Source organism: Nelusetta ayraudi, unplaced genomic scaffold, assembly GCF_046127955.1.
Source record: "Nelusetta ayraudi isolate G7.1 ecotype Tasmania unplaced genomic scaffold, CSIRO-AGI_Nayr_v1 ptg000002l, whole genome shotgun sequence".
NCBI classification, from domain to species: domain Eukaryota; kingdom Metazoa; phylum Chordata; class Actinopteri; order Tetraodontiformes; family Monacanthidae; genus Nelusetta; species Nelusetta ayraudi.
Genome location: NW_027466052.1, coordinates 9,677,382 through 9,705,379, shown reverse-complemented (window position 1 = coordinate 9,705,379; position 27,998 = coordinate 9,677,382). Strand labels below are relative to the sequence as shown.

Sequence of the window (27,998 nt, the reverse complement as noted above, 5' to 3'; positions counted from 1 at the left end):
AACCAGAGAGTCCAAAGATTAGACTTTCTGTGTCTTTCTGAGCCTTTTAATAGTTGTTCACCGCAGATTGATTTAAATAAAAAAAAGCACCATTGAAACATAAAACATGCAGTTTAATTATGAACGTACAATAAAAGGTAAAGTGTCTGAAGTCACACAGGGATGTGCTGTGTCTCTTAGTCCCACCTGATTTGAACTCAATATGGGGCAAAGATGTATGGTGCCGTCCAGGTGATGCTTTAAATGATTGTTATTAAACTTCTCTCCATTTCTTCTGGCTGAAGAGGACGGCAGTGCGGGACTGAGCCAAATCTCCAGCTTCAGTGATGAGGACACAAGAGTCTCTGACAGGAAGTGCTCTTCTTAGCTGACCACGTCTTGATAAATGGAGTTGGTCGTCGTGAGGCCAAAGATGAAAGCTCCCATCGTAACCATGACAGCGGCTAAAACCACCAGCGTGTGCCAGCTGTACAGGAGGAACACAGTCGATTCAGGGGCAAGTTTCTTTTTTTGTTTTGCTTGACCAAGATATAAAACTGAGGGAAAAGACGCTTGAGAAGATACAGGCTGAGAACATTAATACAAGCGTTTGGAAGTCAGCTCACTTTAAAAACAAACAACTGGACAATTGAATGGATTTTAAAAAATTTTAAATAAAACAAATCGGCGTCTCACCTTGAAGACCTGTCGTCCGTCTCTGACAACTTGGCTTGCATCAAACACAAACCTATTGGGTCAATGAGAAAACAAACAGCTCACACAACAATGGCGAACCATTCTGACAACAAATCTAGGGGGTAAGAAATGTGCCTTGTTTACCTGGAAAAACAAAGATAAAGCAGGCTGCCAATCCTCCAATCAGTGATATCACCCGACCGATATCAGGGATGAAGAGGGCCAGGAGGAGGGTGGCGACAAACCAAACCAGCGTCTGCAGGATGCGCCTCCTGCGCTCACGGCGGACGCACACCTCCACCTGCTCGCCCTGGAAACGCAGCCACAGTCCCTCTATAACGGCCCTGCATGGAAAATACCATCACAATCGACATGTTTATGGATAAAATGCACCGACTGCACTGTAATGCTGCTTTTGTGCAAAAAAAAAAAAGGCCAGAGGAGTGTGGAAGTCACTGCACCGTACCTGCCGCAGAAGTGTAAAATGGGGTAGGAGGTGACGACACAGATGACGATAAAAGCTCTTGCGATGGCCACAGCGATGTCATTGGACGGGTACGACATCAACACGTCCTGACTGACATTGGCACCAAAGGTCAGGAAGCCACAGACACCTAAACAAGCACACAGCACAACAAATCAAAAAATACTCATCAGTCATGAAGCATTTTAGGATTGGACCAATAGCTTAGAATTTTAAATGAAACGTTAAAGGTCCAGTGTGTAAAGTTTTTAAGGATTCCTGGTCTTTAAGGAAGCCAGACTGACAGCGCGTTGTGTATTTAGAACACTGACAGGCAGGCTTCCTTAAAACATGAGTGAGGGTAGGAAAACCAAATTACTTTATTGTACTGCAAGTGTACACTTTTATCAATGTATTTAATGGCAGTATGTCAAGTTTTTACCAATACAAAAAACATAAATCAAGCCAGATTTTGCACACTGGACCTTTAAGCCACAACACATTTCAGTTTGAGTTAATAAAACCGTTTTACATCACGGGTTCAGTTTGCAAAACATCATCAGAATCAGCTGCTATGTGTGAGAGCTCTTTCTTAAACGCTTTCTCGTGTAAATGGCTGAAACTGGGGGATAGTTTTGATTCCGGGCCTGGGACCTTTCTGTATGGAGTTTGCATGTTCTCCCTGTGACTGCGTGGGTTCTCTCCGGGTTCTCCGTCTTCCACCCACAGTCTAAAAACATGCATGTGAGGTGAATTGGGAACTCTAAATTGTCCCTAGGGGTGTGGGTGTGTGTGTGTGTGTTTGTCTTTGTTTGTCTCTATGTGGCCCTGCGATGAACTGGTGACTAGTCCACCCTGCCTTCGCCCTATGACCCCCTGTAACCCCTGTGACCCTGAGCTCAGGAATAAGCGGGTATTGAAAATGGATGAACAATCACGGCGCTGGTGTTACCTGTCCCTGTGTAAACGAAGAGGCAGATTATCATGCTGAGTGTGACCACGAGTCCCCATGGTTTGATCTCTTTTCTGGTCATGCTGTTGAACACCGGCACGCAGCTGACATGGCACTATGGACACAGAGATACAGAGGAAGTGATGAGGACGGAAGGAATGCATGGGTAGCAGACCCTCACCAAACGCAGAGCGACAGTCCAGCGCTGCTGCAGGAGGGACAGAAGCAGAGGTACCTGAAACCCGAAGCAGATTGTGGGCATCGCATTGAAGACTGCAGTCCAGGAAGAGGAACTGTAACAAAACACACAGGCAACATGGGCGTCACACATGGTCTCGGCTGAGAGTTGAAATGAACAGGCAAGAAGAACTCAGAAAGAGCAATGAGCTTTTACCTTGCTGGAACAAAGGCTGGCGTCACCTCTTTGTCTGGCCAGATGTACTTTATTATGACCACGATGGTCACATACCAGGTGCCCATCACACTCAGAGCACTGCAAAAAAAAAGGACAGCGTCTAACACATTATTACCATTATCATGATAATTACTATTGAAATAATGTTACTGGGGGGGCGGGGGGGGGTGTTTGTACCTGGCATATTTCTGAAAGCCAATCTCTTTCGGGATGGACAGAGGAAGAATTATCAGGACTCCCGTGACAACGATGGTAAATTTGCGTCCGATGTACCAGGGGACACTGACTGCATCATCTGCCTGGTGGGTTATGGCTTCTATCACTAGAAAAGGAAAAAACTTTTTGTTGTTGTTGTTTTTAAGTTCCAAACAGGTCATACACTAACTTGTTTTTTTAAATACAATGGATATGCTAATAATGGTTGTAAGTGTCAAAGGGAGGAGGAGCAGGATGCCATCATCTGTTTTATAAGTGGCTTAAAGGTCGCGGCACATTTCGACACATGCGAGCAACATTTCTGCACCGTCAGCGTCTCGAGGACATGACAGTAGCAGCATTTTTAGTGATCTGAAAGAGCTGACTGGTGTCCTCCTTTGTGCTCTTTGTACTCGTCAATGGAACAGTTATCACCACTAACTTCCTAACAAAGATGGCAAAACGGTTTCAACAAGGTGGCCGCGCTGTGTGCGCTTACGTCGCTCCAGCTGGTCTCCGATGACGATGAAGAAAGCGATACAGGTCCCGAAGGTGTAGATAGCGATGGAGATTTCACAGAGGACCCCAGTGACTTTCCCACAAGTGGCTCGAACAACCTCCTGATAGGTGCCTTCATTACTGACCTAAAAAGACCACACAGAATTAGCAAACTTTTAATTTGTTTGAACTTTCTTTAACCAGTGGCAAACACTGCTCACTGGAAATGTTTTTCCTCTCTCTTCCAATCAAACCTCCTCAGGCAAAGCTGCACCACTGACTGCATCCTTAATGTAAATTAATTTCCTTATGCAGGCAATGTTGTAGAACACAGTTAGTCAGTCTGCCCCATGTCTAAAGACTGCATGCACTGAGGTAGTTATTCCTCCAGCTGGACAAAGACAGCAAGACGTTAAAAGTTCTCATTGCATTTCATTAGAAAGTAAGAACTTAATGCAACCCGTTGGATGGACTTGGGCAGGGGTTTGTGTGGTGCACTGTATTCGGTCTGAATTATGCCCAAAGCTATGACAAAAGTGCAGAGAAGCTTTTAAAGAAAACATTTAGTGAAAAAATTGATCCAAATTCGACAGCTGGAACACGAATCAAAGACAAGCAAGCGGAACATTGATATAAAAGGATACTCACCAGGGAGCAGTAGCCGAGAACCACCAGTCCACTGATGATGAAGATAAGCATGAACTGAAAACAAGAACCAGGAAGTTTTTCATAATTCAACTTCCTGTTAGCATAATCATGCACAGAAAGATTTGGTTCAACGTCAGATGACACATAAATAACCCGCTCAGGTAGTGTGTGTGTGTGTGTGTGTGTCTGTGTGTGTGTCTGTGTCAGAAGTAAGTCAGACAGTATTCTGAATTCTGAACTGTAAGAGTAAAATGTAATTCTTATTATATCATTATGTATATTAGAAATGCAAAGGTAAAAATGATTTTAAGCATCTAAACAACAGAAACATAGAGAAAGAATATAATTATAATTAGCCACCATGCTGACTGTTTCTTGACTGATAACACTGTCTATGCAGTGCACGCAGGGTGAGTGGAAGTGCTGTGTAGCTCACTGGCATCTCCTCACCATCTGCAGCATCAACCCTGCAGTTACGCCTCCCGCCATATTGAAGGCTGCAGGGAAGTTGAGCAGACCTGCTCCCAGAGCGGCATTAACCACGATGAAGACGGCCCCAAGAGACGACACGCCCCTGTTTCTCCTCTCCTCTGTCTCCAGATCATGGTTGGATTCCACGCTTGGGCTTTGCAGTAACCAGGCCCTCTCCCCAGAGTTAATAGTTCCAGCTCCACCCCATTCCTCAACATTAGTGTTGATCGCCATGGGTCACAAGGTTGGGAATCGTGCTCAAACCACAACAGAATGGGAGCCTGGTAGCAGGCGGAGGGTGAGTTGAGTTGATCAGCAGGGAATCAATCACACAGTCTGTAAATCCAGAGTGCAGAAACAGCAGCTACAGTTGAAGTTCCTGAGTCAGCACTGTGTGTGGTGTGATAGTTGAGCCATCTGTAACCTGGAATGAGAGTTTGTGCATTAGCTTTGCTTTAGGAATCTTACAGGGCGTTATACAGCATAATCAAATGATCACAAAATGAAAGAATACAACAGCGCTCCTTTTGAAGTTGTGGCATTTTTTTTTCAACAAAAACATAAATAAACAATTGCATTTTAGAGAAACTTCTGTTTACCTTCCCAAGGGGGTGAAAAGAACCTAAAACCGATTGAACTGAGTCCCAAAGACTGCAGCACCAAGGTGATCTCAAGTCAGTTTCAGAGAGAGATGACTTGATTCCTCCAATTACGTCGATTAGAATTAATTCAATTGTTTACTGATTGATTGGTTTTAATCTTGTGTTTGCAGTACAATAGCTGCACAGCAGCGACCTGTCAGACCGACATAATTATATCAGGAAGTAAATCACAACTTTCCACATTGAGCCGATTTCACAATAATAAAGCTCTGGTATACGCAAGTGTCCTGGGGAGTGGGTGCAATTCAATGAATAACTTATGTAATTACTGTACTGGAAGAAAGCAGCGAATAAAAATAAACTAGTGAGGACCGAGCTGAATTTCACCAACGACGGCGATAGGCTAATTGTTGACTAATTACAAGCCACAGGCAACCCACATTAGAAACTGCTCAGACAATATTTAAATGTATTTAAAAGCAATCATATTCATGTTTTGCCTCGCCGTTTTACAAAACGATAACTCATGTCGACGTTGCCAGTCTCTTCGGTGTGCGTGTGACCAACAATAGCTAGCCAGCCGCATCACCCTAGCCGAGTGAACGTGTAAGACGAACGCTTGAACCTAAGAAAGAGCACACAAATAACTAGCTCTTTATCCTTTCAAGCGGAATACAACAAAACGCTTCCGTTGTTCAGTGAAAGCATGTAAAAATATAATAAAAATAAAACTCTCACCACGGTGAACAGTCCTTCGGACGCTGCCCGGCTCCCACTGACAGCAGCGGCAGTAGTTGACTCACTCAGCGGCTCGTATTTTGGCAATTTTGCGCTTAGGTGGTGGCGCACGTGACATTGCGTCACATGACACAGTACCTTGTAGTGTTGCCTGGAATTGTGGGTATTGTATTTGTTAGAGTGTGTCGAGTTGCGTCGTTGACACTGCGTCTTGTTTGTTTGAGAAAACTCAGAAATATAACCAAGCTCCGAACAAATTAAATCTTCGATGGTATTTGATTATAATTACGATGTAACTATTGTTGTCAATGTTATGTTAACTGTTTGTTAAGACCTGCCAATGCAAATGCATTTTCTTTTTGATATATAGAACCACATCATTATTTATTTATTTTCATGCGTAGGCTCTAGTTAGCTTTCACTTGTAGACGTCTAACTGAGGCTGGAGGGGAAATAACCTTGAAAAGCAGCTTGGTTGGTTGCAAGAGCTTTAGATTTGAAGTTGTCAAAAATACATCGTAAGACATCTTGAGAGCATTCCCCCCGTCACAAAGGATATAACAATAGACTGGGCTATGTATTGCGTACATACCATCCTGAAGATTCCAGCAACTTGTCACGTCAAATAGTTAATTTGAGAACATCAACATGTTGTATAATTAGAAAACGTGGCAGATCCATGAACAAAAACGACCCCAAAAAAAATTAAGACTATCATCATTTATTTATTTTCTTTTTTTATTCAGTACATCAATGTCGATCCATTTTTTTCCTGACAGAATGAAAACTATGAATACATCAGCCAGTTGTACTGTATAGGGAGACTGGGCTCCAACCTGACCTTTCTGAATGCCACGTTTGCTTCACCATGTTAGTGACTGAGTAACAGACCAAAATCATGTTGTCAGAGTACCAGGGAAGCAGATTATGTTTCTCCAATGAGCCGTTTTATTTTCGCTCTACTGTGACTCACCATTTATTTTTAGGACACTTGAATGAAATACAAGAAAACAGAAAATGAAAACATGAAGAGAGATGCAAAAACTGTGGCTGTTGCAATTACGAGAAAAAAGAAGGGATTTCGTCTTTCCAAGAACACGTCCTGTTAATTTGTGCTTTGCATTTGAATTTTGAAATTCTGGTTAGGAAATTGCTGCTCTGCCCAAGAACTAGTTTGAAAAATTGAAAGCAATGATTTCCGAGTTACTGAAAAGTAAATATAGCCGTTAAGGTTTTGATGGTGAGATGGGTCATCAGAGGATTCTGGGTGGCTAATTTGGTTGACTTTATAAACTGGTGGTTTTGGTTGATAGACTGATTATATAATTTAGAGGAACAAAAAGAGTGTCGTCTTTGTCTTGCAAACTTAAACAGTGCTTAACAGCTTATAAAGTGCTACAACTCCACCATTAAAATTAAGAAAAAATATATTATTAGAGCTCACGTTTTCTACAGACATTAATACAGGGACCTCGGTTGAAGTATAAAATTCAAACATAGTCTGATTTAACCTCATGTTTTTGATATTTTATAGGACAGAGTCCACAGCAGGTGAAATGTAAACATATAGTCGGATAATCATGCACAGCCAGCAGATGATACCTGTTTTTTTACACTACTGCAAGACAGCCAATTGATTGAAATGTATCCAAGAAATTAATGACCAGAAACCGTTTATTTGCAGCAACTGTTGCACGTTGAACTCATGATGAAATCCACGCAACAAAATGTCTAACTAAGAATTTGGGCTCTTGGACTCTAAAAAGATGGAATAGAGGAGACTAGACAGAGTTGTGTCACACGTGGATCTCCTTTTCGATACTGCTGCTGATGTTGTCGCTCTACCAGCAGGATCCACTCTACTTGGTGACCTGATGAATGGCGTGTGCCAGGTAGCCCACGTTTCCAGAGGTCACACCAGCCATGGAAATTCTTCCATCTTTGGTCATGTACACTGAAAACTCTTTAGTCAGACGCTCAACCTAAAAGACACAGATAAATACAATTAAATACATAAAATAATTAAAATGAGATTTCTACATCTCACAAAATCTAAAACCATATCAAATTGTACAATTATGATATGCTGAAAAAAATTTGATTTGCTGCCACAAGGTGGAGCTGTTTGTGACCTACGGCAATGGTTTGAGAAATGCATGCATATTTTTTCCATAAAACTGCAGAACTCACATTTAGAACATTGCCTTCTTAAATAGTCATTACTACTCTCTGAATTATTATTAAATTATTATCTTTATAGCTATAATTTACAGGCGATATTGTACTTTTGGAATTTGATATTTATTTCTTCTGTGGAAATTTGCAAAATCCAAAGGTTTTGAGGAGCCGTTTTTATTCACAAAACAGTTTTAAGCTATAAATCCAGTGCCATGAGCATAGTTCTAGATGTGTCTTTGTTAAATATAATGTGTTTGTATGAACCTGTTCAGGTTTTAGTCCTGTGAAGCAGAACATTCCAATCTGGTCGATGACGTGTTGCCAGTTATGAGAGGAGCCTTCCTTTTTCAGGCCATCCGTCAGCTGCTCCCTCATCTTAATGATGCGGTTAGCCATACCATGGACCTCCTCCAGCCTGCACTCATTGACAAAAAAAAAAAGAAATCACAAGAGGTCAATAAATATGTACTTGGAACATATGCCTAATACTTCTGCATACTTAAAGAACTAAACATTTTGCACATTTTGTTCAGAAAGTATGCGTGCGAGACGTTTAAATGTAATACCAGAGTGAGCGCAGATCAGGTGAGTTAAGAATTGTTGATGCAATTCGTGCACCGTTCATTGGGGGGTTGGAGTAGATGGGCCTGATGAGAATCTTGAGTTGAGACTCGACCCTCTTTGCCTCCTCTGCATCCTTACACACCACAGTGAAGCCTCCAACACGCTCACCTGTGAACGGCAACACAGTGTTAAATACTGGTCAACACAGAAATATACCACCTGATGTCTGTGAACCTGACAAACATGCTAGCTGAAGATGGTCCTATGATGGTCAACTCTTGCAAATGAAGGTGAGGAATTGCACTAAAAGGCAATTCATCTTAAACTTTTTAAAACAACATTATGGTCAATTTTAACTCAGTTCCCCAAATAATTCCCAGATTAATTGAACAGTATCATTTAGAGAAAACTTTTAAATACAAAGAAAAGAAAAAAAAAGGATACAAAGATGATACTTGAGATTAATGACAAAGAGCAGGAATGTTAACTGACCATAAAGACCCATGTTCTTGGCAAAGGACTGAGACAGCATGATGTTATGGCCCTGCTCAATGAAGTAGCGAACAGCCCAGGCGTCACGGTCAATGTCTCCGCTAGCAAAGCCTTGATAGGCCATGTCGAAGAACACAAGCAGGTTTCTCTTCTACAAGGTGCACAAGAAGGAAAAGAAAAAAATGAGCGAGACAAACAGAAAAAAAATAATCTAAAAAGTGTGATAACAGATAAGGTACGGAGTTTATCAACAGTGCAGCACTTCTTGACCCGCTTACGACTCCTCGATGATAACAATAAGTGAAAATGTGTGCAGAATGTTAAGCCTCAAAAGCGGCTTCAAAGAAATCCTGCAGGTTCACCTTCACAATGTCGGAAATCTCCTTCCACTGCTCAGGTCTAGGGTCCACACCGGTGGGGTTGTGGGCACAAGCATGAAGCAGAATCACACTCTGCTCTGGGATGGTCTGCCACAATAAAAAAAAAAGAGAGAGAGAGAAAGAAAAGAAAACATACAACTTAGAGTGTGTTTGCAATAATCCATCTGTACAGCTAAGCCTAGTTCAATACAGCACAGAGTAACATTAAACATTAAGAAACTGACACTATAACTGAACTCATGAGATGTCAACATTTTTTCTTAAAATTTTCCAATAGTGGATCAAGTTGTGGGACCCTTGTCACTCAGTCTTACAGAGATGTCCTCCAGAGCTCCCTTGAAGTCAAACCCACAGGTGGAGGGATCGTAGTATCTGTAAGCTTTGAGCTGCATGCCGGCATCTCTGAAGATCGGTGTGTGATTTCCCCAGGACGGCTTGGGGAGGTACACGTCGCGTGCGCCTCCATGGAAACGGGACTATGGGAAAAGAAAAGGCTGAGTAAGAAGTCACAACTGACCTGACCCTGGCCCTGACCGCAAAACTCAGAACTCACCAAAAAGTTGGCTCCGATGCGCAGAGATCCAGTTCCTGAGATGGTCTGGACTGTGATGCTCTGTTGGACGAGGAGAGCAGCTTCACTGAGCTTGGCTTTGATTTAATTAGACGCTCTGACAAACCGCGGTAGGGTTTTGAGGCGCAAGGCTCTGACCAACTGAACCAAAAAGACCAACTTTGTGACGGCATATTGTATAGTTCACCGTGTTGTACTGACGTACTAGAAATTAGACACGAAATTGGCAGCTGCCATGTGACACACACTGCAGTGTCACATGATAGAACTTTGAGAAACCCGACAGTCTGTGTCAGTCTGCGAACTACATTCCACCAAACTTACCCTTGCGCTCTTCAGAACCTCGTTATCAGCTCCAAGAGCCAGCGCAGCACAAGACTTGGTGAAGTCCCCCAAACCACCAATGCCAAGGTACTCCTTGTCCATTTGTTTGGCAGAAATGATGGCCTCTGCCTGAGGTGGAAAAAAATCAAGAGGTGTAAAACATAGCCATGACGGTTTATCAGACAGAACATCAGTGATCAACTGATCACCTTCACGTTTCTGACGCAAAGTAAGATTCAGAATCAACCATCACACAATGATGAGTCTTGCAGAGATGAATTATTGACACATGTTTCACCCCACGATACTATTAGGGGCCACAAAAGCTGAGTTCAGGATGACAACGCTGAAATGTACAAATGAGGGAAGACACAAGCAGGCACAACTGCTTGACCTCTTAAACACTGACAAACTTTCAGAGGGACCTCTGTTCAAATAACTCTCTTAATGGCGTTCACTGGCATGAGACGTTTACACTGGTGAATCGACTGACTTCCTCCCTAATGTGGTGAACTGATGATGGCTCTACCTTGCGGACGCAGCTGAGCACAAAAGGCTTTCCCTGGTCATCCCTGTAGGCTCCCACTCCCAGGTTCATCTTCTTTGGGCTGGTGTCTTTCTTGAAGGCCTCACTCACTCCCAGAATGGGATCAGGAGGGCCCATCTGCACTCCGCCCCACCATGAGCTGCCATATAAATGGAGAGAAGAGTCAAAAGTTCAATGAGGAAGAATAATATTGCACATGTAAAACCTCATAAACAGGTTGGGAATTAAAAAGTAGCTCTTGACAAGTTTTCATGGCCTTGAGTGAACCCTGGTACTAGTGTAACGGTCTATTGGCCATGCTCCTGTGAGTGTCGGTCTAATGGTCCAGATTAAGTCCTCATGTGACCCACAAAAATACCACATTAACTGAGAAACACATGAACAACACATGCTCGCTGAACAAACAAACGTAATAACCGACGGAGAAGGTTCAGAGTCCAGTGCAGTTCACTAATCAGTCTTAATCACAGAAGTGATCCACTTAATTTATAATTACCCCATATAGTGGTTTACATGGAGATAAAAGATAGCAGGGCATTTTCAAAAATGTAAAAACTAAAAAAAAAAAAAAAAATCGATTTGGGGCATTTTCCAAAATGTTTAAAAACAAAATAAAACTGCACAATAGGCTTCTTCAAATGATAAAAAAAATTGTGTTATGTCAAAATTTATATTGTTGCAAATGTTGCAATTATTTCTCATGAATACAATCTGTGCATCATTTTATGTATAGATTGTTTTGTGTGATAATCTTCAGTGAGCTTCTGCTGTCACACTGTCTCAGGTTTCGATTGCTTTGTGGGTCCTCGTAACTTAACATCTAAATTTAGGACTTAACATTTTTCAAAGGGCAATAAGTGTCTCTCATTTCTTTCTAAATCCCGCTTAAAAAAAAAAAAAAAAGCATGTCCATCATCAACATCTCAGGCTGGATTATACATAGCACCAGCAAAAGCATGACACTCACAGTATTTTTTATTTGCAAGTACATTACTGAACAACTTTCATTGGAATGTGTTCTCTCTCTCATGCTCTGATCTGAAGTAGTAAAGGTTGCTTCAAGAGATAAAGCAATTCAAATACAACTGCACTCAATAAAATATTTTGATGTTTAATCTATGCCTTTACCCAAGTATGCTAACTCTTGAAACACCTAGAATTTAATGACAAATATACTAGACTGACAGGCAATATGCAGCAGGAAAAGGTAAAGTTAGACTTTGTAAAGGGCGTTGAGCAAAAACGTTTCAATTTAATGCATCCATAACATTGTGCACCAGGTTTCTATTTACACAAAATTCTTAACCAGCTGAACTTCAAGAGTTATGTAAACATCACAGACAACATCGTAGTAATCAATAGACCAAAGGGCTTTGTGCAAAGCTTGAAGCCCTGGAGGTTCTGATGATGAGAAAACTAAAAAAAAAAAAAAAAAAAAATCTGAACTTCCATTTGCAGAAGTTGTTTTTGATGATGCATTATACTGGTTTATTTTTATTCAAATAAATGTACTGTACAAGTGGTTTAAAATTAGAAGACGGCGTGAGCTTCATGCAGTATAGCAATAGTCCCTTAGCAATGTATAACACAGATACGCTTGAAACAATTGCAGCCAGATTCTGACCAAATTAGCGATATACATGGAAAAAGTCGAATTAAAACTGCCAATTCTGAGAAGGTGCAAGGACTTTTATTAAATAAGGGCGAATTGAGGAAATAAGAGTGGTTTGTCCTCCAGCAGACCCTGAAAGGACATTGGTTTTAGAGCTAGCTTCTTCTTGAGAACGTGGCCGGCCAATCAGCGTTTAGAGGCGGATCGAGGAAGCCAATCAGTGCACATTACGTCACAAACTACGACAAGTTGCTTAGCTCAAACCGTGCGCTGGGATTTGACACCTGAAACTACAAATCTATCGGTACTTTACTTGTAAAGGGAGATTTTACGCGTGTGACGCAACAAAAGCGCCAAATATAACAATAACGGTTATAAAACACACAATTGTGCACAGTAAAACGCTGATGTTTGACTAATTCGTGATTGGCATTGCGCGGCTAACACGCCAGAGTGACTTTCGTTAGTAGCGGTCTCCATTGAAAGCTGACCCCAACTTATCTTCTTAAAGCAGAGTTGCACAAATCCCATGAGTAACACGGGGAATGGCCTTCGGCTACGTAGATCAATGCCCTTGACATTCACAAATTTTCATTAATACTAGCTAGGCTTTCGTTTCAGGACACAACTTCACACACGCACCACATCGGGGCCTGTTGAAACCATTTGACCCCTGTCTATATTTAGCTGGCGAACATAAATGACTGAAGTAACTGTATGTTAGTCAATACACCAATTAGTTTAATTTCTAACAACAAATACCGCGTTTAATTAGCTTTAAGTGCACAGACAGGTCGACTGCAAAGCTAGCGTAAATGCGATGCTCACGACTATACCGATAACTGTGACTTTGTAAACGTGCTAACGCGATTTATTTACCTGTTGCGGGTGGACAGAACTCCAAGGGAAGGGGTGATGTTCCCCAGACAGTAGATCAACTTGTTCGACTTGAGCAGGGCCATCGTGTCGCTGCGCTTGGGAGTAGAGCCTCGAAGGATGTGGACGGATGTGAAGGGCAGGCGCTAGCACGATGCTGCGCATGAAGTACGCGCTGACGTCAGAACAGCGAAGGCACGCTCGATATGTGTCCATCGGAATTGATTTTTATTTTTATTTAAAGAAATATCATTATACGAGGAATATATATATATACTAGATGAATAAAATGCAGTAAACAAAAACAAAGTTGTTATTGCAATTGGGGGGGTGGGGGGGTCCTAACTTTACATATTTTAGTTATTTTTGTATGGGCCATAGCTAGTTTATCTTGGAGAAAAAAAAATCAAAAGTATTCGACCGACTATTGCAAAATCTCATCACATACATTCTCGAATTTGTCATCGTTTTTCTATTTCAACTACTTCACGTCGTATTATTCTCCGTTTGCATATTACGTAATTTCCTGGGACTATTTTACTGCAGCAACCATTTTTATCCACTTGAGGTCAGTATTTTACAGATGATGTTTAATCTGTTGCAGCTGCTGGCAATAACTGTAAATGTTGAAAAAGAAAATTAAATGGTCATTCAGTTGCAGAGCCATTGGTCAACCTTCATCGTAAATCATCAATTATCAAAACCACTCTGGTATTGATGTGTGTTGATATAGCATGATTAAAAGTGATATTATCTTACAATGCTGTAAAGGAAAATGCTTATGTTGACATAATTTGTGAGTTTTTACTGCAAATTATGTGCAGTTAGTATGTGTATAAGGCATTTTTCCCTTACACAAACAACATCCTGAACATCGATCACTGTAAGTCAGCCTGTGCAGAAGGCTCAAGGACCTGGAAGAACTACAGAGGAGACTGTCTGGAGGTTCATGAATGAGTTTCATCCTTTGCAAACATAAGGACAGCTTGCTGGCATTCCAACAGAGCAGGACTTCAACATGGCTTGTTTGTGGCAAGGGCAGTTTGTGGCTGGGAATATAGTTTCTCGAGCATATATTTACACTAGAGAAAAGTCAGAGAAGGGATGTGATAAGGTGGCAAAAGGTGGCAAAAGGTGGCAAAAGGTGGCAAAATGCTAAGTTTTTATTTTTTTTTAGATAGTTGCTTTTTTAGATTTTAGTCTGACTGAACACAGGATAGTGCAAAGCAGACACAAAAGGCCACTGAAATTAAAGAAGAGGGAATAAAGGAAGTTGATAAAAAAGGGTTTCTGACTGCAGAGCAGGATGATGCTTCACAGCTTAACCCGAGGTCAGACTTTTTGATAATACCGATTGTACTGCACTTTGTGTATTCATTTGCATTCACTCATTCAACCGCAACCTGAGGCTTTGAACAATGTTCACGATCAAAATCTCCATGCATGTAGAAGTGTAATTCATTATACTGTTCCCTCAAAACACACGTGCATTCGACTTTGCTAAATATATTCTAAGTTGTATTTCTTTTGCGCCAGATTAATTTGCTAAATTATTTGTGCAATTTATAAAAGAAAAGAGAGCAAGAGAGAAAGAGAGGGAGGAAGAGAGAGAGAGAGAGAGAGAGAGAGAGAAGACAAGGCAATGTCTGCTGTCAGTGGCAACTCTGACAAAGAGGACTACTTTCAAATCATTGCTTATTTGGATGTAATGTCACTTGATGTATTAAAAGGGAGATGGGCTGAAAGGTGCGGTGTATTTTTTTTTGTTAAGGCAATTTAGCAGCCCACACATGAGAAGCATGTCTCCTTTATAATTTACCATACATATATTTGAAGTGTGTGTGTGTGTGTGTGTGTGTGTGTGTGTGTGTGTGTGTGTGTGTGTGTGTGTGTGCTGCAGCTGTACAGAGGTTAAATAACAGAGGGAATCTCATCTGTCTGTTCTGCTCACTTGTCTCATTCCTCTCACTGAGTGGGACTGATGTGTGTGAAGGAATCAGAGCGGATATAACTCTCATTTTCCTTGTTGTCAGCAGTTAACAGCTTGAACTGCAGCCCACAGCTTCATTCTGTGTGCCTCTCTCTATATCACTGTGCGTTTGTGCACGTACGCATGCACGCATGCATGCACGCACGCACGCACGCACGCACACACACACACACACGCACACACACGTTTGCCTGTCTGTACAGCCTTTGCCAAAGGAGGTTTACGCTGTATTATTTTGTTTGAGTGAGCGTATATTCACTTTAAAGATAGTGAGTTTAATTAAAGATGAAAGGTCTTATTATTAATTGATGGAAGGTAGAGTGTTCCATGAGGCTGAAGCATGGGGGTGTAGCAACTCTCCATCCTACTGTCAAAATAGAGCAGAGCTTTATTTTTCAGGAAAATTATGATAAATCTTAATTGTACCTAATAAAAAGATTTGTAGTGATTGTTGATCAGTAGTAACAAACATTATACTGTAGCATATGATGAGGTATGAGGACGCATGCAGTTATCTTTAATAGATTGACACATTTTAATAATTAGAAAATTATACTCTTGGTAATGTTTTATTTGCTCACGCTTTGTTTGTTTTGTGTTTTGTGTGCAATAAATACTACAAAGTAATCACCATGTTGTGTATTTTGTGTCCCTCAGCTCGTTCCACTGAGCTCGCATCATCTCAACACGCTACAGCAGCTCAAGAAACACCCCGCTATGAAAAATGGAGCAGCAGAAGAAACCTTTTCCACATCACATTCTCTGTTACCAGGAGATTAGAAAGTATGGTGCAGCTCTCTGGAGAAAACGCTCTTTCTCTGTGCATCTGTACCAGAGCTGTAATCTTCAGTGGAACCACTTAACTCAGAGTTGGGAGAATTATTTTCTCCTGCAAGTGGAGAAAAGGAAATAAACTGCTCTCAGTCCAGCCGCATGATGGCACAGTTGATTTTATCGTCATGATAGTAGAGGTGTTAACGAATGCTGCTCTGATGAGAATACTCATTTTACTGAAGAATGGACATTGGGACTAGAGGTGTTATATTTATTCATCCTTTCAGTAATATGCCTTTATTTAGTCTACATTGAAGAAAACAGAAAAAAGCTATATCAGACAAAATGCAATATTACTAAATTAAATATAAATAAATAAAAATACACAGAAAGGTGTTTTATATAATATTAATTTACGTCATCAGTAGGAAAACATATCTGAGATAAATGTAAAAATGCAAATTCATATTACAACATGATTTTAAATCATATAGATTTCTTCTATCGCTAATAGACTGTCAAACTTTATTATAAGGTGGGTGGAGGGGGAGGTTAAGGGATAGACAAAAAAAAACAACCCTCGGAAGGAGGGTCGAACGAGTTAGGACAGCATGGCCAGTGGTACACTTTGTGCTCTCAGGAGCACTTTTGAATTTCACGCTCAGTGGTGTAGCGAGGTTAGGGGTCATACATGCACCAGGTTACAGGAGGAGGTAGGAAGGAGGAGGCGTTGTGGGGAGAGAACAGCACGGTCCCAGGCAGGGAGGTCACAGCGTGGAGTCCCGACAGAGGACGATCTCCAGCTCCGTGCGGTACAGCTTGCCCCCGTCAGACAGAGCCATGATGCTCTTCTTGTACCCATCCAATCCCGTCGAGGCCACGTCCTATCCCGAAAAAGACACATGCTCAAAGAGTTTGCAGGCGCAATCTGTTCCGCTGACACTGCCAACGACCTCATGTTTTATCTCAGGAACCTATCGTCTCTCTTTTTGGGAGGTGGGGGGGTAATCTGAACTGATCAGTCAATGGGCTCATTACCATTTTGTTCTTGTCACAGAGGTCCTTCAGCAAGGCATCCAACTCCTGCTCGTCAATATAGCCATTACCGTCCTGGTGGAAGATGACATAAGAGGTGTGAGTCACCGAGGTGATAAAGGCCTTTCATGTGAAAATATGACTGGCTAGAGAGCCTTTTATCACTTTAAACAGAAGTTAGTGGTATAACCCAAAGGGGAATATGAAAAGCGTGAATCTGAGTACCAGTAAAAAAAGATTTAATTTTGTACATATTAAAGTGACCCATTTAATTTTAAACTGTTGATGGCACTACATGGCCAAGATAGAATAAAAAAATATTCTGCAGGTTCACCTGAGTGACAGAATTATCAATAAAATTATAGAGGAAAAATACAGTAGAGAAACAATTTGTGGAATGACCGCAATTACTATGATTCGCCATTTGGAAAATAGTTATGTTCCAGCACACAAGAGACAAACAGTGACAAACTCATTCACCTTGTCATAGAAGGTAAAGAGGGAGTCAAATTCCTTCACCGTGAGCCTGATGCCCTGTGAGAAGAAAGAGAAGGCGAGCAAGTGAAAGGTCTGCAGGACTTTTCTAGAAAGCTGTGAAAGCCCCACAACATCCAGAACTGATATTAATCCATGCAGATTATGATAACTGGGACTACAGTTGAGTTAATCCAGATCAGACAAACTAATCCTCTGTTAGAAAGGAATTGTTGATCTGCTCTCTCAAGCTGGCATGTACATATGGGAACATACATGTCAAAAAACATGCCAGGGATATATGTAGATTAAAACTACCCGTGTGCTAAAAATGTTGGAACTGAAGCGTCACATGATAATGCACAGTGGATGTCAAGTGATTTGGCATAGACGGTATGTGCTCTTTGCAAATGTTTGCAATTAGGCAAGATATTTTTTATTCTAAGATCCAACATAAATCAATGGCTCCTAAAAAAAGTACTTTTAAATGATGTCAATAACTTAATGGAACTCAGAAGCACATAACAGGCCTCTGTAATGTTTGAAAGGAAACGTCAGACAGCATTATTCAAATCCTGATGGACTTAACATAAGCAGGAAAATACATTTGTGTCAAAGCCCATATGTCCAGGCAGTGATTTGATGACCAATAATCCTTGCATAGAGAATCCAATAACACTGAACTATACTGTCTGAATCCCTTAATTCAACTTCACTCTTCCACAGTTGAGATTTTATGCATTAAGTTAATTGTAGAGAAATCTGACCTCAAACTTCATCAGGAAATTTTCATGGACTGGCAGGAGCCTGTTGACAAAAACGGCAAAGAAAGGCTTCATGCTGTTGGCAGGGAGGTAGGTAGCTACGAAGGGAACTAGATGGAAGCACACTCACCTCGCCATCTCAGAGAGGCCAAGCTTACCGTCACCATTAAGATCGAACATCCTCAGCTGAACGCAAAGAAGATTAACAGCAGAATTTATAAGAATGCAGCTGATACAAAGCAGTGCCTCTAATACCGTGCACACAGTTTGAAAAAAAAAATAAAAATCTGAATACAGCTTCAGAAAAGACACCTAATGTAAAATATAAAAATAAATAAATTAAAAGCTTTTAATTTTAACATGATAAAAAGATGCCTTTTATCCTCATCATTCAATCTCGAAAACCAAACAATAAAAAAAAATCTACTACTCACAATTGTCTGTGTATACTCTTTGAGCTTCTTCTCATCATACTCTCTGTTTGCCTTCTTAAGCAGGTCCGACAGGAAACCCTGTGACAGCAATAAAAAAGAGAAGAGAAAAAGTGCTCAATGACTGGTCCCAAGTTCTTCTGCTTCTGGTGTCGAGTCCAATTCTCAAATCAAGTCTGATTGCAACAACAGAGACTTCACTCATTCAACAAATGCTCGAATGGTAGTGAAGTAGAGGAAGTGGTGCAATGACTCTTGGCTAATTTTATTGTCCGCTTTTTAGCCTATGTTCTCCCGGCTACAACTGCGGCTTTTAAAGAAGCATTAAAATTGCAGTGTGTGTTTTGTTTATATGTAATATAAACATCTAAGCTACTAAAGCAACTAAAAAATCTGCGTTTTGCTGCTGTTGCTCTTTAAAACTCTCATCTCGTTGATTTGCTTTATTGCAGACAGTGGGGCATACCTTCAGCTCATTGGACTCGATGTATCCGCTGCGGTCGGAGTCATACTTCCGCCAGGCCTGCAGAGAACAGTCACACTGCTTACCATGTGGGCCAAAAATACATACTGTATGCCTGGAGCAGGCGACAAGATATTTCTGTCCGTCATGACGGCTACCATTTCAGAAGAAACAATCACGGAGGCATAAATTGGCAACAATTATGACCAAGTATGGCCATGACCAAATTTTGATCAAGACAATGTGCAAATCTATGTTTAGGCTGAATAACACAAAAGATTACACTCTCACTGCGTCGTTAAGCATCTCAGGCAAAGATCAACGTGCCATCATTCTGTTTAGCTGCACATCTGTTTGCCTAAACGGTGGCAGTGCGTCGGCTTAGCAGCTGTATGTGCCTAGTCTGGTGTACGCATTAGACAATTGCATGTCTGTGATGGACAGAAAGGAAGAATGACACGGAATAGAGGAAGCGTGGGACTGGTTTGTCCGGCGATGGCGTGCGAATATAGAATTTGTCAAATATGGATAGTTGAACCTCTCCAGCAGCACTCACTGCCTCTCCCACTGCAGAAAGCTGCGCTCCATTCATAATGAATAGCGAGCGGTCTGAGAATAGCTTTACTGCACTGCGCGCAGGGAACATCACACCACCGGCGGAAACCTCCTTCAAAACAAGCTCGAGTGCCCCGAACATGTTTACTCACAGGTTATGTTAAATCATAGCCGACCAGATGTTTGATTTCCCACTATGTTCTCTCTTAGTGTACAAGAAAATATGCAACGAAACACGGCGAGGCCCTGCTGAAGCGATACCAACATATTTAATTGCTCCCAAAAGCTAAACATTAGCATGTTTAGACGCTTGAGTGCCACTGTATTGGCAACAAAAGTTGCCTGAAAGGGTAATTTGATGAACTAAATATATAAACCAACTAAGTACTTTGCCTGTTACTGGACTGGAATCACAAAAAAAAAAGCATCCCGACTGGACGGAGAGACAATCACAGAGCGGATGAGTGTGCGTCCCAGAGGGGAGCCACTGATGTCACTGCTGACCTCAGGCATTCGTGGAGAGATTTCACAGCTCGGTGAAGTGGAGCGTTTAGTAAGTGAGCGAACGACAGGGCGGCTGAGGCCTGGTGGAAGCAAAATCTTCATCATTGCAAAAATCGGTTTGTGGCCAGCTGAAGAGCTCAAGGTGAGGGGCTGAGATCCAACAACACCACACAAACTTACGGTCATGAACTCGGAGCTTGATCCCACAAACTCCCTGAAACAGAGCAGGAAGTTCTCCTCTGTGGGCAGAATCTGAGCCAACTGCAGGCCAGAGAAGAGGGACATTGACGGTTACATCTTCCACATTCCACATATTATGAATAATGATTAGCTATTGTGACTTTGAAATAGATGTCTGTCCTGCACAGCGAGTGATGGAATCATCCAAGTGAGTCTCTGGAAGGACAGAGATTTTTTTCTTACCTCTGTCATCTCGATTCTTCCATCTGAGTTTTTGTCAAAGTTGGCCATGAACTCCTTCATCTTCTCCTTAAATGCAGCATGTGTAGGATCCTTCAACAGCAACCCAACATCAAAAGGACATGAATTAACATTACATATAAACTAGCCAATTAAAACATGAAAAGAGAGCCAACCCATTTATGTTCTACTTAACCTAGAACATAAATACTTCTTACTATACAGAAATAATTCAGCAACTATTGTTCCCAGACTCTAATTGGTAAAACCAATTAGGAGGCAGAGTTGTTCCAGTGATTCTATTCCCCCATTCCTTTTCCCCTTTTGTTGTTGTTCTGGTATTTAATTAATATTCCACTATTAATCAGATTCAGTATAGTGTATATTTGAATAGTGTTGGGTTTTTGGTTTCTAATTGTGTGTTTGTATGCATCATTCTTTGTGCTTATATTTTGTTTCGTATCCATCTGTCTAAACATATTTCTATTGCATTTAAGTGAAGACCGACCCAACCGTCATCTTGACGTTTAAAGAATGTCCACACTGATCATGTTCTCACCATGCTTGCTCCACCTCCTCGCCTCACAGTCTCCAGCTCCTTGAAGAAGTTCTCCAGCTCCTTGCCTTCGATGTAACCGTTTCCTGCCGAGCACCCAGAAAGCTAAATTAGTTTGGCACAGATGATGTCTTAAACCTCTGTAGTCGCCTGAAGCTTTTGTTGACTGGCCAGAAGACTGATTAAAGGTCACCGGGGATCTTTCAAATCTGGAAAACCTCAAGCTTCCGTCCGGTCGGAGGTCTTTAGCTGTGATTGGATCCGGGTAAGCAGGTTATAGAACGTCGTGTTTTTATTTTGCACTCAGGGTATTTGGATGTTTTATCTCTGAGCTCAGAGTACAAGTCATAGCACAATTTCTAAGCCATCAATATTCATATCTTGAGTGGAGCCCAAAGCATTGGAATACTGGGACATCAAATAAACATATTATGTAATCCACACACAACAAAAAAAACTTTTAATTGAAGGCTTAGTTCAATGAACCAAGGACATATCATACCACAATGGTATTTAGCTGTGGCAGATATTGTGGCAAAAAGCTGGAAGAGATTTTTCTTTTCTTTTTTTTAAAGGCCTGGTGCAATTGAAGTGTAAGTGGTCTAATGAGCGTTTTCTTGCCTAACAGAGGAAAGTGGGCAGTGGGGCTGATGCTTATTGGGGCATTCTGTCCTTGTGTCTGGATTTGCACATAGCACGACAGTGTGAACAAGTGGATACAACGATTAACCAGTGGATAATCGTTGTATCCACTGGTTTCCCACCAAGTCTCCGGGCAACATATAGGATATTCATTGTAATCATCAGAATGGGTCCCATCTGTCTACAGTACCAGCAGGGATTGAAGGGTTTTGAGCCTTTTGTATTACAAAAATAACTCTGAAAAAATGACCTCAACTCTGAAAAAATAGCATGTACAAAAATATGTACAGATCCACCCATCCCCCAGCTTTTCTCTTAATCTCTTGTCCTCTCATCTCCATCCCTATCTGGTAATTTTCTCCTTCACCTCCCCCCTTCCATGTGCACAGTCATTGCACTGTGTTTTATAGGTGCTCCATGACTCCATCTGTGCTCTGGCAGAGCTACAAAAAGTCATGACTGCAGGAACCAAGTGGAAGCCAACAGCAAATTTGGCCTCACATTTAAAGTCAGTATTTTGTTTTACAGACTTTTTTAAAGACATCTATCATGAGACATATGGCTGAGCTAAGTCCTGTAAGCCAAACATTTATTTACAAACTTACGAGAGAGAAAAATTCAGGAAATTGGACAAACATTTTCACAACAGCCCTATGAAATAGTCAGCAATGTACTTTGTCAGCAAAGTAAATTGCAATTGGCCCCACAGTAGACACTATTAATCACGATTCTGTGAAGGCATGACCAGTCTTTGGCCTGGTGTTAATATGATTATTTTCCTGCACCCCAGTTTTGTAAAATTAAATATTGGTATTCATTCACATTTGGCTGCCTCCAATGAAAATCCTGCCACAGCCAAGGAGAAATCGCAGACTAAGAAGTTGGCAGTGCCTGAAAGCTTTCTGAGCCAGAACTTCACATAGACTTTTGCTCCATGGTTGGTTTTGTTAATTTTTTTTTCTGTGATTATATGACATCACTTTGTAAAGTGAGCATCTGTGAAATTGTGTGTAATAGTTACAACACACAAGCAGGTATGTAGTTGTGTGTTTTGGATAAATCATGTCAAATGCCTGAATTATTACACTGTTAAAACACTGGGTGCAATTGTCAGGCCAGCTTTAGTCAAAGCAGTCGGCGTGCAAATATGTTCTACCGAGCACACAGCACAAACTAGCTGAGGGTTCTGGGAGTCGGGAGTGAGAGGTGGGAGCTGATTTGTTAACTAATGTTGGGGGCAAAGCAACAAAATGCCAGAGGATGGACAAAGCTTCAGCAAGCCACATGCAGAGAGTAATGATATAATTTCATGGCAGTCTAAATGTTTCTTTTTTCCCCAAGTGTTTGAGCTGAATCTTGTTCTGCAAGTGGAGAAAAATGTTTTGTAACATTTTGTCAAAGCAATTCTGCAACCATAAAAAACGCAGTTTAGCGAGGAGGCGTTTAACAAAATAAATAAACAGGCTTACGGTGAATGTGTTCCACATCACGTGACTCGTAATAAATCCTATGTGAGCTACTGTGTTTACAGGTCATAGTCATCACTGCCAGAGTTCAGCTGCACTACAAATCTCAGCTGCCGCACAGTGCATGCACAGCCCTGCATTGAGGCCAGATGCAGCCCTCACCCTTCCAAAACATTTCCAAGCACAGCTCATCTGCTAATTGTGCAAGCGCAGCTGCTTAACGCCAATATAGGCAACAAATTTACTGTACAATGGGCTAAACAAGACTCGCTCGGTGGCAGGCAATACACTGCGGAAGCAGAGTCTGCACTGGTGGAGAACATTCTGTCTCCAGATTTTTCTCTTTCTTTAAAGCCTGCAGCACCAGAGTTTCTGACCGAGATCATGACAAGAAGAAGAAGTTACGGACACATTTTATAAAGTAGGGGAAGAATCATGAAAGAGTCTTGATGCAGTCATTGGCACCTTGTCATATGATCTTATTATATTGTGGTCATTAAGCTCAATCCATGCTCTTTCCAGGTAGCCTTTTCCATTAAGCATCTACTGTCTTGTCCATAAGGTGTTGACTTGTCTTTGTCAAAAAAAATTGCTAACAAATTGTGTTTTTGGTGTGAGAGACTGTCAGAGGTCTGTCTTCTAGTGTACAGTCTCCCATTACTAGCTATCGAAGCAAATCAAGTTTGAAAAAGAAGTGTGGTGGTGAAAACTAGTACTGCTGAACAAAACAATACTATTAGACGGTAAAATGAATTATCCAGTAATGGCCCATTTTGTTGTATTTAATCGACCCATTTCCTCTGTAAGTATACTGAACTGGTCCTGAATATAGCGTACTGCCATAAGCATTTCTTGAGATGCAACCTTTTGGATGTACGGATTAAGTTGTATTAATGTTGTTTATTTGAAGATTTGACTTTTTTCTTTTCTTACATTTCCTTAAATTGAAACTTGCCATTGTCATTTATATTAGACATTTTTGAAAAAGGCATTTATGATGCTCATCTTGAGCTGATATGTGTTATATCATTGAGAATCTACCCTGAATGGAAGTATACACATTCACCTGAAGTATTGTTAATAGAGTTCTATCTTATTGGAGAAATAGCTATATAATTCAGTGTAGTTTTTAATAGCAGGACTCTTTGGTGAATGTCCCCAGTCTGTCTCTATAGGTTAATTTTCTGATCACCTACACGTGCATGAGTAAAAGTGTGACCTACATAATCATCTTTGCCAGTGTGTAATGATCTTGAAGAAGGCCTGAGGACCGAAACATCATCAAACGAGAGAAAACCAAACATATGGAGCTGGAGTGTGTAACACTTTTCCATCTTAACTCTACCTTACAGAAGCCTTTGCTCTGTAATAAATCAGATACCAACAAAAGATTACTAGTGTTTGCGGAACTGCGCTGTTGAGGGCACAAACGAAGACAAACATTAATGAGGGTCAGGCAAATTTATCGAGAGACACTTTTGTTTTTTTTTAAGGGTTTAACAATTGATGTTGGGTCTTTTATCTGAATCTCTACAGAAGATAATCTTCGACATGAAAACCACCAAAGTGGAGTGGTTCAGTGTAAGAAACCTTGGAGGAACATTTCCAACAAAAAACACAAGGACACCGTTGGAGCTGACAGTGTGACACACTAGCAGTACTGAACACTGATAATACTGTGATTGAAAATGTGCTAAACAGGAAAGATTTAATTTTATGGAAAACTAAAGACAGACTGAAGGGTGTTGTACGTCAGCATGACAATGACTGTTGTGGTGAGTTATATTCTCTGTGTCACTGGAGCTTGGGATCAGAGGAGATGGTATTCTCTGGGCCAAATCAAGTCTACATACAGGCGCTGGAATGACTAAATTTAAAGGAGCCTCTTTTACTGGATGTCAAGGACTTCATACAAGCATGTGCACGTGCTTTGGCACAAGAATCTTTCTTAACAAGTTTATTTGAAACATACATTTAAAAAAAAAAGATGTCTAGCCAGTGGTATTGCTCAGGGATTTTTTTTTAAATGGATATACTGTACAAGAAAACAAGTAGTTCTACATGGATTTCATCAATCGACTGATCTCCATGCCTTTACGTAATACAAACTTAATCCAGCAACATCAATGACAAAAAATAGAAATCCCCATTAAACAACATCGTAGAAAACAGGGAAACAAAAAAAATAAATAAAATAGAAATACATTTTATAAATTGCATATAGAGCGTTTTTATTGTAAATAAGCAATTTTAATTTATTATCATCCATAATCCTTCTCTGCCACTGGCATCTCGACGCTCCTCCCAGTAAACCCCAGTAAAACCCCCACCACTCAGCAGAGCTTGTCTTTACTTTTAACCCCGCCCCTTCTCCCACTCCCCCATCTGCATCCTCGCCCTCCCCCCTTCTTCACTCTGCTCCTCTTCATCCTCTCCTCCCTATACCTACCTACCTCCATCCATCCATCCATCCATCCACCACCCCCAACCTTCCCCGACTCTCCGCTCGGCTCTGACTGGAGTCTTTCCCCCCCGGACATTTAAAACCCACCCAGCAGCCAGACGTGGTAAAACCAAAGCAAGTGAAGTGACTCATAAAGTAAACGATATTGCAGCGTGTTAGTGACGCCGTCGGGTCCACATAAGCGCATTAAAAACTGACGGGCTTTTAACGGCAGATGCGCGCGAGAAAAGGAAGGAAAAAAAGCAAAAAAGTTCACAACATGAATGGTGAAGACGGCGATATTAATATTAATTGAACTGGAAAGGTTATTTCAATATTAAAATCAGTTAACGCAACTTCAACATTTTTTTGTACATTAAAAATAACTTTAAAAAGGAAACATTGCTAAGATGATGGAGAAAAAAAAAAATATATAGTTTCTTTACAACTACATGCACATATTTTCAGCCGCGGATCAGAACCGAGCGAGCACTAATTAAACTCCGCTGCGCGCACTCACCGTCAGAGTCGAAATGTTTCCAGATGTCGATGAACTGCGCGGCGGTGAGCTCCGCCAGGTGCAGGTGGGGCGGCTGCTGTGCCTGAGCTGCCATCTCTGCTGCTTCTCCCTCCTTTCCGTGGAGTGTGACAGTTCGAGGTAAACTTCTTCTCCCGGTACTGGGCTGCTCCTCCTCAGCTGAGCCTTTTAAACCCCCCGCGGCGTGCGCGCTTCTGCCCACCGCCACATGGGGGCGCGTTCAGGAGTAGGAGGAGGAGGTGGATGTGGATCGGGATGGGGGGAGGAGAGCCTGCCTGCCTGCCTGCCTGAGCTGCAGCAGGAGAGCATCTGCAGGCAGCAGCAGCAGGAGGAGAAGGTTTGTACAGGCTCCACTGGCCTTTGCATAAGAGTCATCATGAAGTGCTCCACGTGCTGCTGGTTTAGCAGCGGAGTGAGTCGGTGTGATTCCAGCTTTCCACTCAAATCAGTGGAGAGTTACATCAAACAATTTATCCTTCGTGCGGGACGGCCCGCTGGCTTCCTGAGGATCTGGAGGGAACCTTCCTCCCTGGTTACTTCTGTTGTGTCAAATGGGGCAGAGTGAACGATTCGATAAATCCTCAGTAAGCTAAAGACTCCATGCAGGGGCCGCGGCACTTGCGTGCGCAGTGATGTGCGGCTCATGTTCGGTGAAGCGCCGCACTCTGTCCCTCCACTGTCTGCTGAGGTTTTGCTTTTACCTCTCAGATGTCACCCACCTCCAGCCTCCTTTTACCCCCCTCCCCACCAACACCACCCCTTCCTCCTCCTCCTCTCTCTCTGTCTTTCTCTCTGTCTTCCTCCCTCCGCCTTTCAAGCCCTCCATCATTCTTGCCAGCCCGCAGAGGTCGGAGGGTTTCTTAGTCTCCATGGCCAATCGAAGCCATATTTGGCATAAATCCAGGCAGCAGCAGTGCGGCTCCTGCACGGCCACTAAATCACCAGCACACCTTTGTACCATCTCCAAGATGAACCTTGCAGTCCTATCCCTTCTTTTCATCCCCTACCTCTCCACTCCTTCTGCGGCACAATCTCGCCTCCTCTTTCTCTGGTTTGGCTGGCATAAGCTGGATTGGGACGGGGTGAGGTGGAGGGGGTTCACATGGATGAGATGAGGAGGAAGGGGAGGGAGAGGAAGGAGAAGACACTTTATCTCGTCCCTGCAGAGCTGTGTGCTGCTGATCGGAGAGAAGAGGAGAAAAACAAGAAACCAAGTAGTGTTGCGTGGATAATAAACCTCTGTGTGCGTGCGTGTTTGTGTGTGTGTGTGTGTGTGTGTGTGTGTGTGTGTGTGTGTGTGTGCGTGTTTGTGTGTGTGTGTGTGTGTGTGTGTGTGTGTGTGCATGTGTGAGACACTTTTTGTGTGGCAATGTGTTAGAAAACGCTGAAGAGGAATTATGAAAAATCAAGGAGGGGATTTATATGAAAGGAGGAAAATGAATGTCAAAAGCATATGAACACAACAATGAACAATACAATTTGTTTGCAATGTCCTTTTTTGAAAGAAGTGCTAGCAAGAGGTGAGGAAGCTAAAGGACCAGTCTGGACGTTGTGACAACGATGGTGAGGAGACAATGGTCTAAAACGAGACATTAGGTTACAAGAGACGACTGTGATTTCAACAAACACTGCATTTAACACCGCACACAAACCTACAGATGCAGGCGTGCGCACATCTGTGTACAGCAGCTCAATACAATAGGAAGGCTGTTGTAATACACATTTGCAGATGATGGATAATT

At 41.8% G+C, this 27,998-nt stretch overlaps 3 protein-coding genes across 3 annotated transcripts; all 3 read right to left on the bottom strand.

The window, feature by feature from the left end:
* Window positions 1–92: 92 nt before the first annotated feature.
* Window positions 93–5,778, bottom strand: slc38a7 (solute carrier family 38 member 7). The gene is made up of 12 exons (XM_076023059.1): window positions 5,658–5,778; window positions 4,297–4,741; window positions 3,847–3,900; window positions 3,200–3,344; window positions 2,683–2,827; window positions 2,485–2,583; window positions 2,326–2,383; window positions 2,091–2,205; window positions 1,142–1,289; window positions 820–1,019; window positions 676–727; window positions 93–466 (listed from the first exon to the last, which is right to left on the bottom strand). Exons 2-12 carry the CDS (start codon window positions 4,549–4,551, stop codon window positions 364–366), a joined length of 1,374 nt encoding a protein of 457 aa, XP_075879174.1. The 5' UTR covers window positions 4,552–4,741; window positions 5,658–5,778; the 3' UTR covers window positions 93–363.
* A 584-nt stretch (window positions 5,779–6,362) lies between these two features.
* On the bottom strand, window positions 6,363–13,365 carry got2b (glutamic-oxaloacetic transaminase 2b, mitochondrial). Its single transcript, XM_076022989.1, has 10 exons — window positions 13,205–13,365; window positions 10,696–10,852; window positions 10,167–10,295; window positions 9,825–9,884; window positions 9,586–9,747; window positions 9,254–9,358; window positions 8,892–9,042; window positions 8,402–8,567; window positions 8,100–8,250; window positions 6,363–7,639 (listed from the first exon to the last, which is right to left on the bottom strand). The coding sequence occupies exons 1-10, from the start codon at window positions 13,285–13,287 to the stop codon at window positions 7,517–7,519; spliced, it is 1,287 nt and encodes a 428-aa protein (XP_075879104.1). The 5' UTR covers window positions 13,288–13,365; the 3' UTR covers window positions 6,363–7,516.
* A 2,865-nt stretch (window positions 13,366–16,230) lies between these two features.
* LOC142886078 (calretinin-like) lies at window positions 16,231–26,968 on the bottom strand. The gene is made up of 11 exons (XM_076022993.1): window positions 26,239–26,968; window positions 21,171–21,253; window positions 20,615–20,704; window positions 20,372–20,452; window positions 19,136–19,192; window positions 18,673–18,750; window positions 18,369–18,424; window positions 18,242–18,281; window positions 17,481–17,534; window positions 17,004–17,075; window positions 16,231–16,849 (listed from the first exon to the last, which is right to left on the bottom strand). The coding sequence occupies exons 1-11, from the start codon at window positions 26,330–26,332 to the stop codon at window positions 16,733–16,735; spliced, it is 822 nt and encodes a 273-aa protein (XP_075879108.1). The 5' UTR covers window positions 26,333–26,968; the 3' UTR covers window positions 16,231–16,732.
* Window positions 26,969–27,998: the final 1,030 nt, after the last annotated feature.

Excerpts from the sequence above, each read along its gene's own strand:
- LOC142886078 (XM_076022993.1), bottom strand. The coding sequence starts at position 26,332 with ATGGCAGCTCAGGCACAGCAGCCGCCCCACCTGCACCTGGCGGAGCTC. Across the intron at positions 20,705-21,170 it reads GAGGAGGTGGAGCAAGCATG|GATCCTACACATGCTGCATT; the intron begins GTGAGAACATGA and ends TTGCTGTTGAAG. Across the intron at positions 16,850-17,003 it reads TCTGTGACAAGAACAAAATG|GACGTGGCCTCGACGGGATT; the intron begins GTAATGAGCCCA and ends TTTTCGGGATAG.
- slc38a7 (XM_076023059.1), bottom strand. The coding sequence starts at position 4,551 with ATGGCGATCAACACTAATGTTGAGGAATGGGGTGGAGCTGGAACTATT. Across the intron at positions 3,345-3,846 it reads TTCTCGGCTACTGCTCCCTG|GTCAGTAATGAAGGCACCTA; the intron begins GTGAGTATCCTT and ends TGGTCTTTTTAG. Across the intron at positions 728-819 it reads CTTTATCTTTGTTTTTCCAG|GTTTGTGTTTGATGCAAGCC; the intron begins GTAAACAAGGCA and ends TTGACCCAATAG.
- got2b (XM_076022989.1), bottom strand. The coding sequence starts at position 13,287 with ATGGCCCTGCTCAAGTCGAACAAGTTGATCTACTGTCTGGGGAACATC. Across the intron at positions 9,043-9,253 it reads AGATTTCCGACATTGTGAAG|AAGAGAAACCTGCTTGTGTT; the intron begins GTGAACCTGCAG and ends TGCACCTTGTAG. Across the intron at positions 7,640-8,099 it reads CAGGACTAAAACCTGAACAG|GTTGAGCGTCTGACTAAAGA; the intron begins GTTCATACAAAC and ends TGTGTCTTTTAG.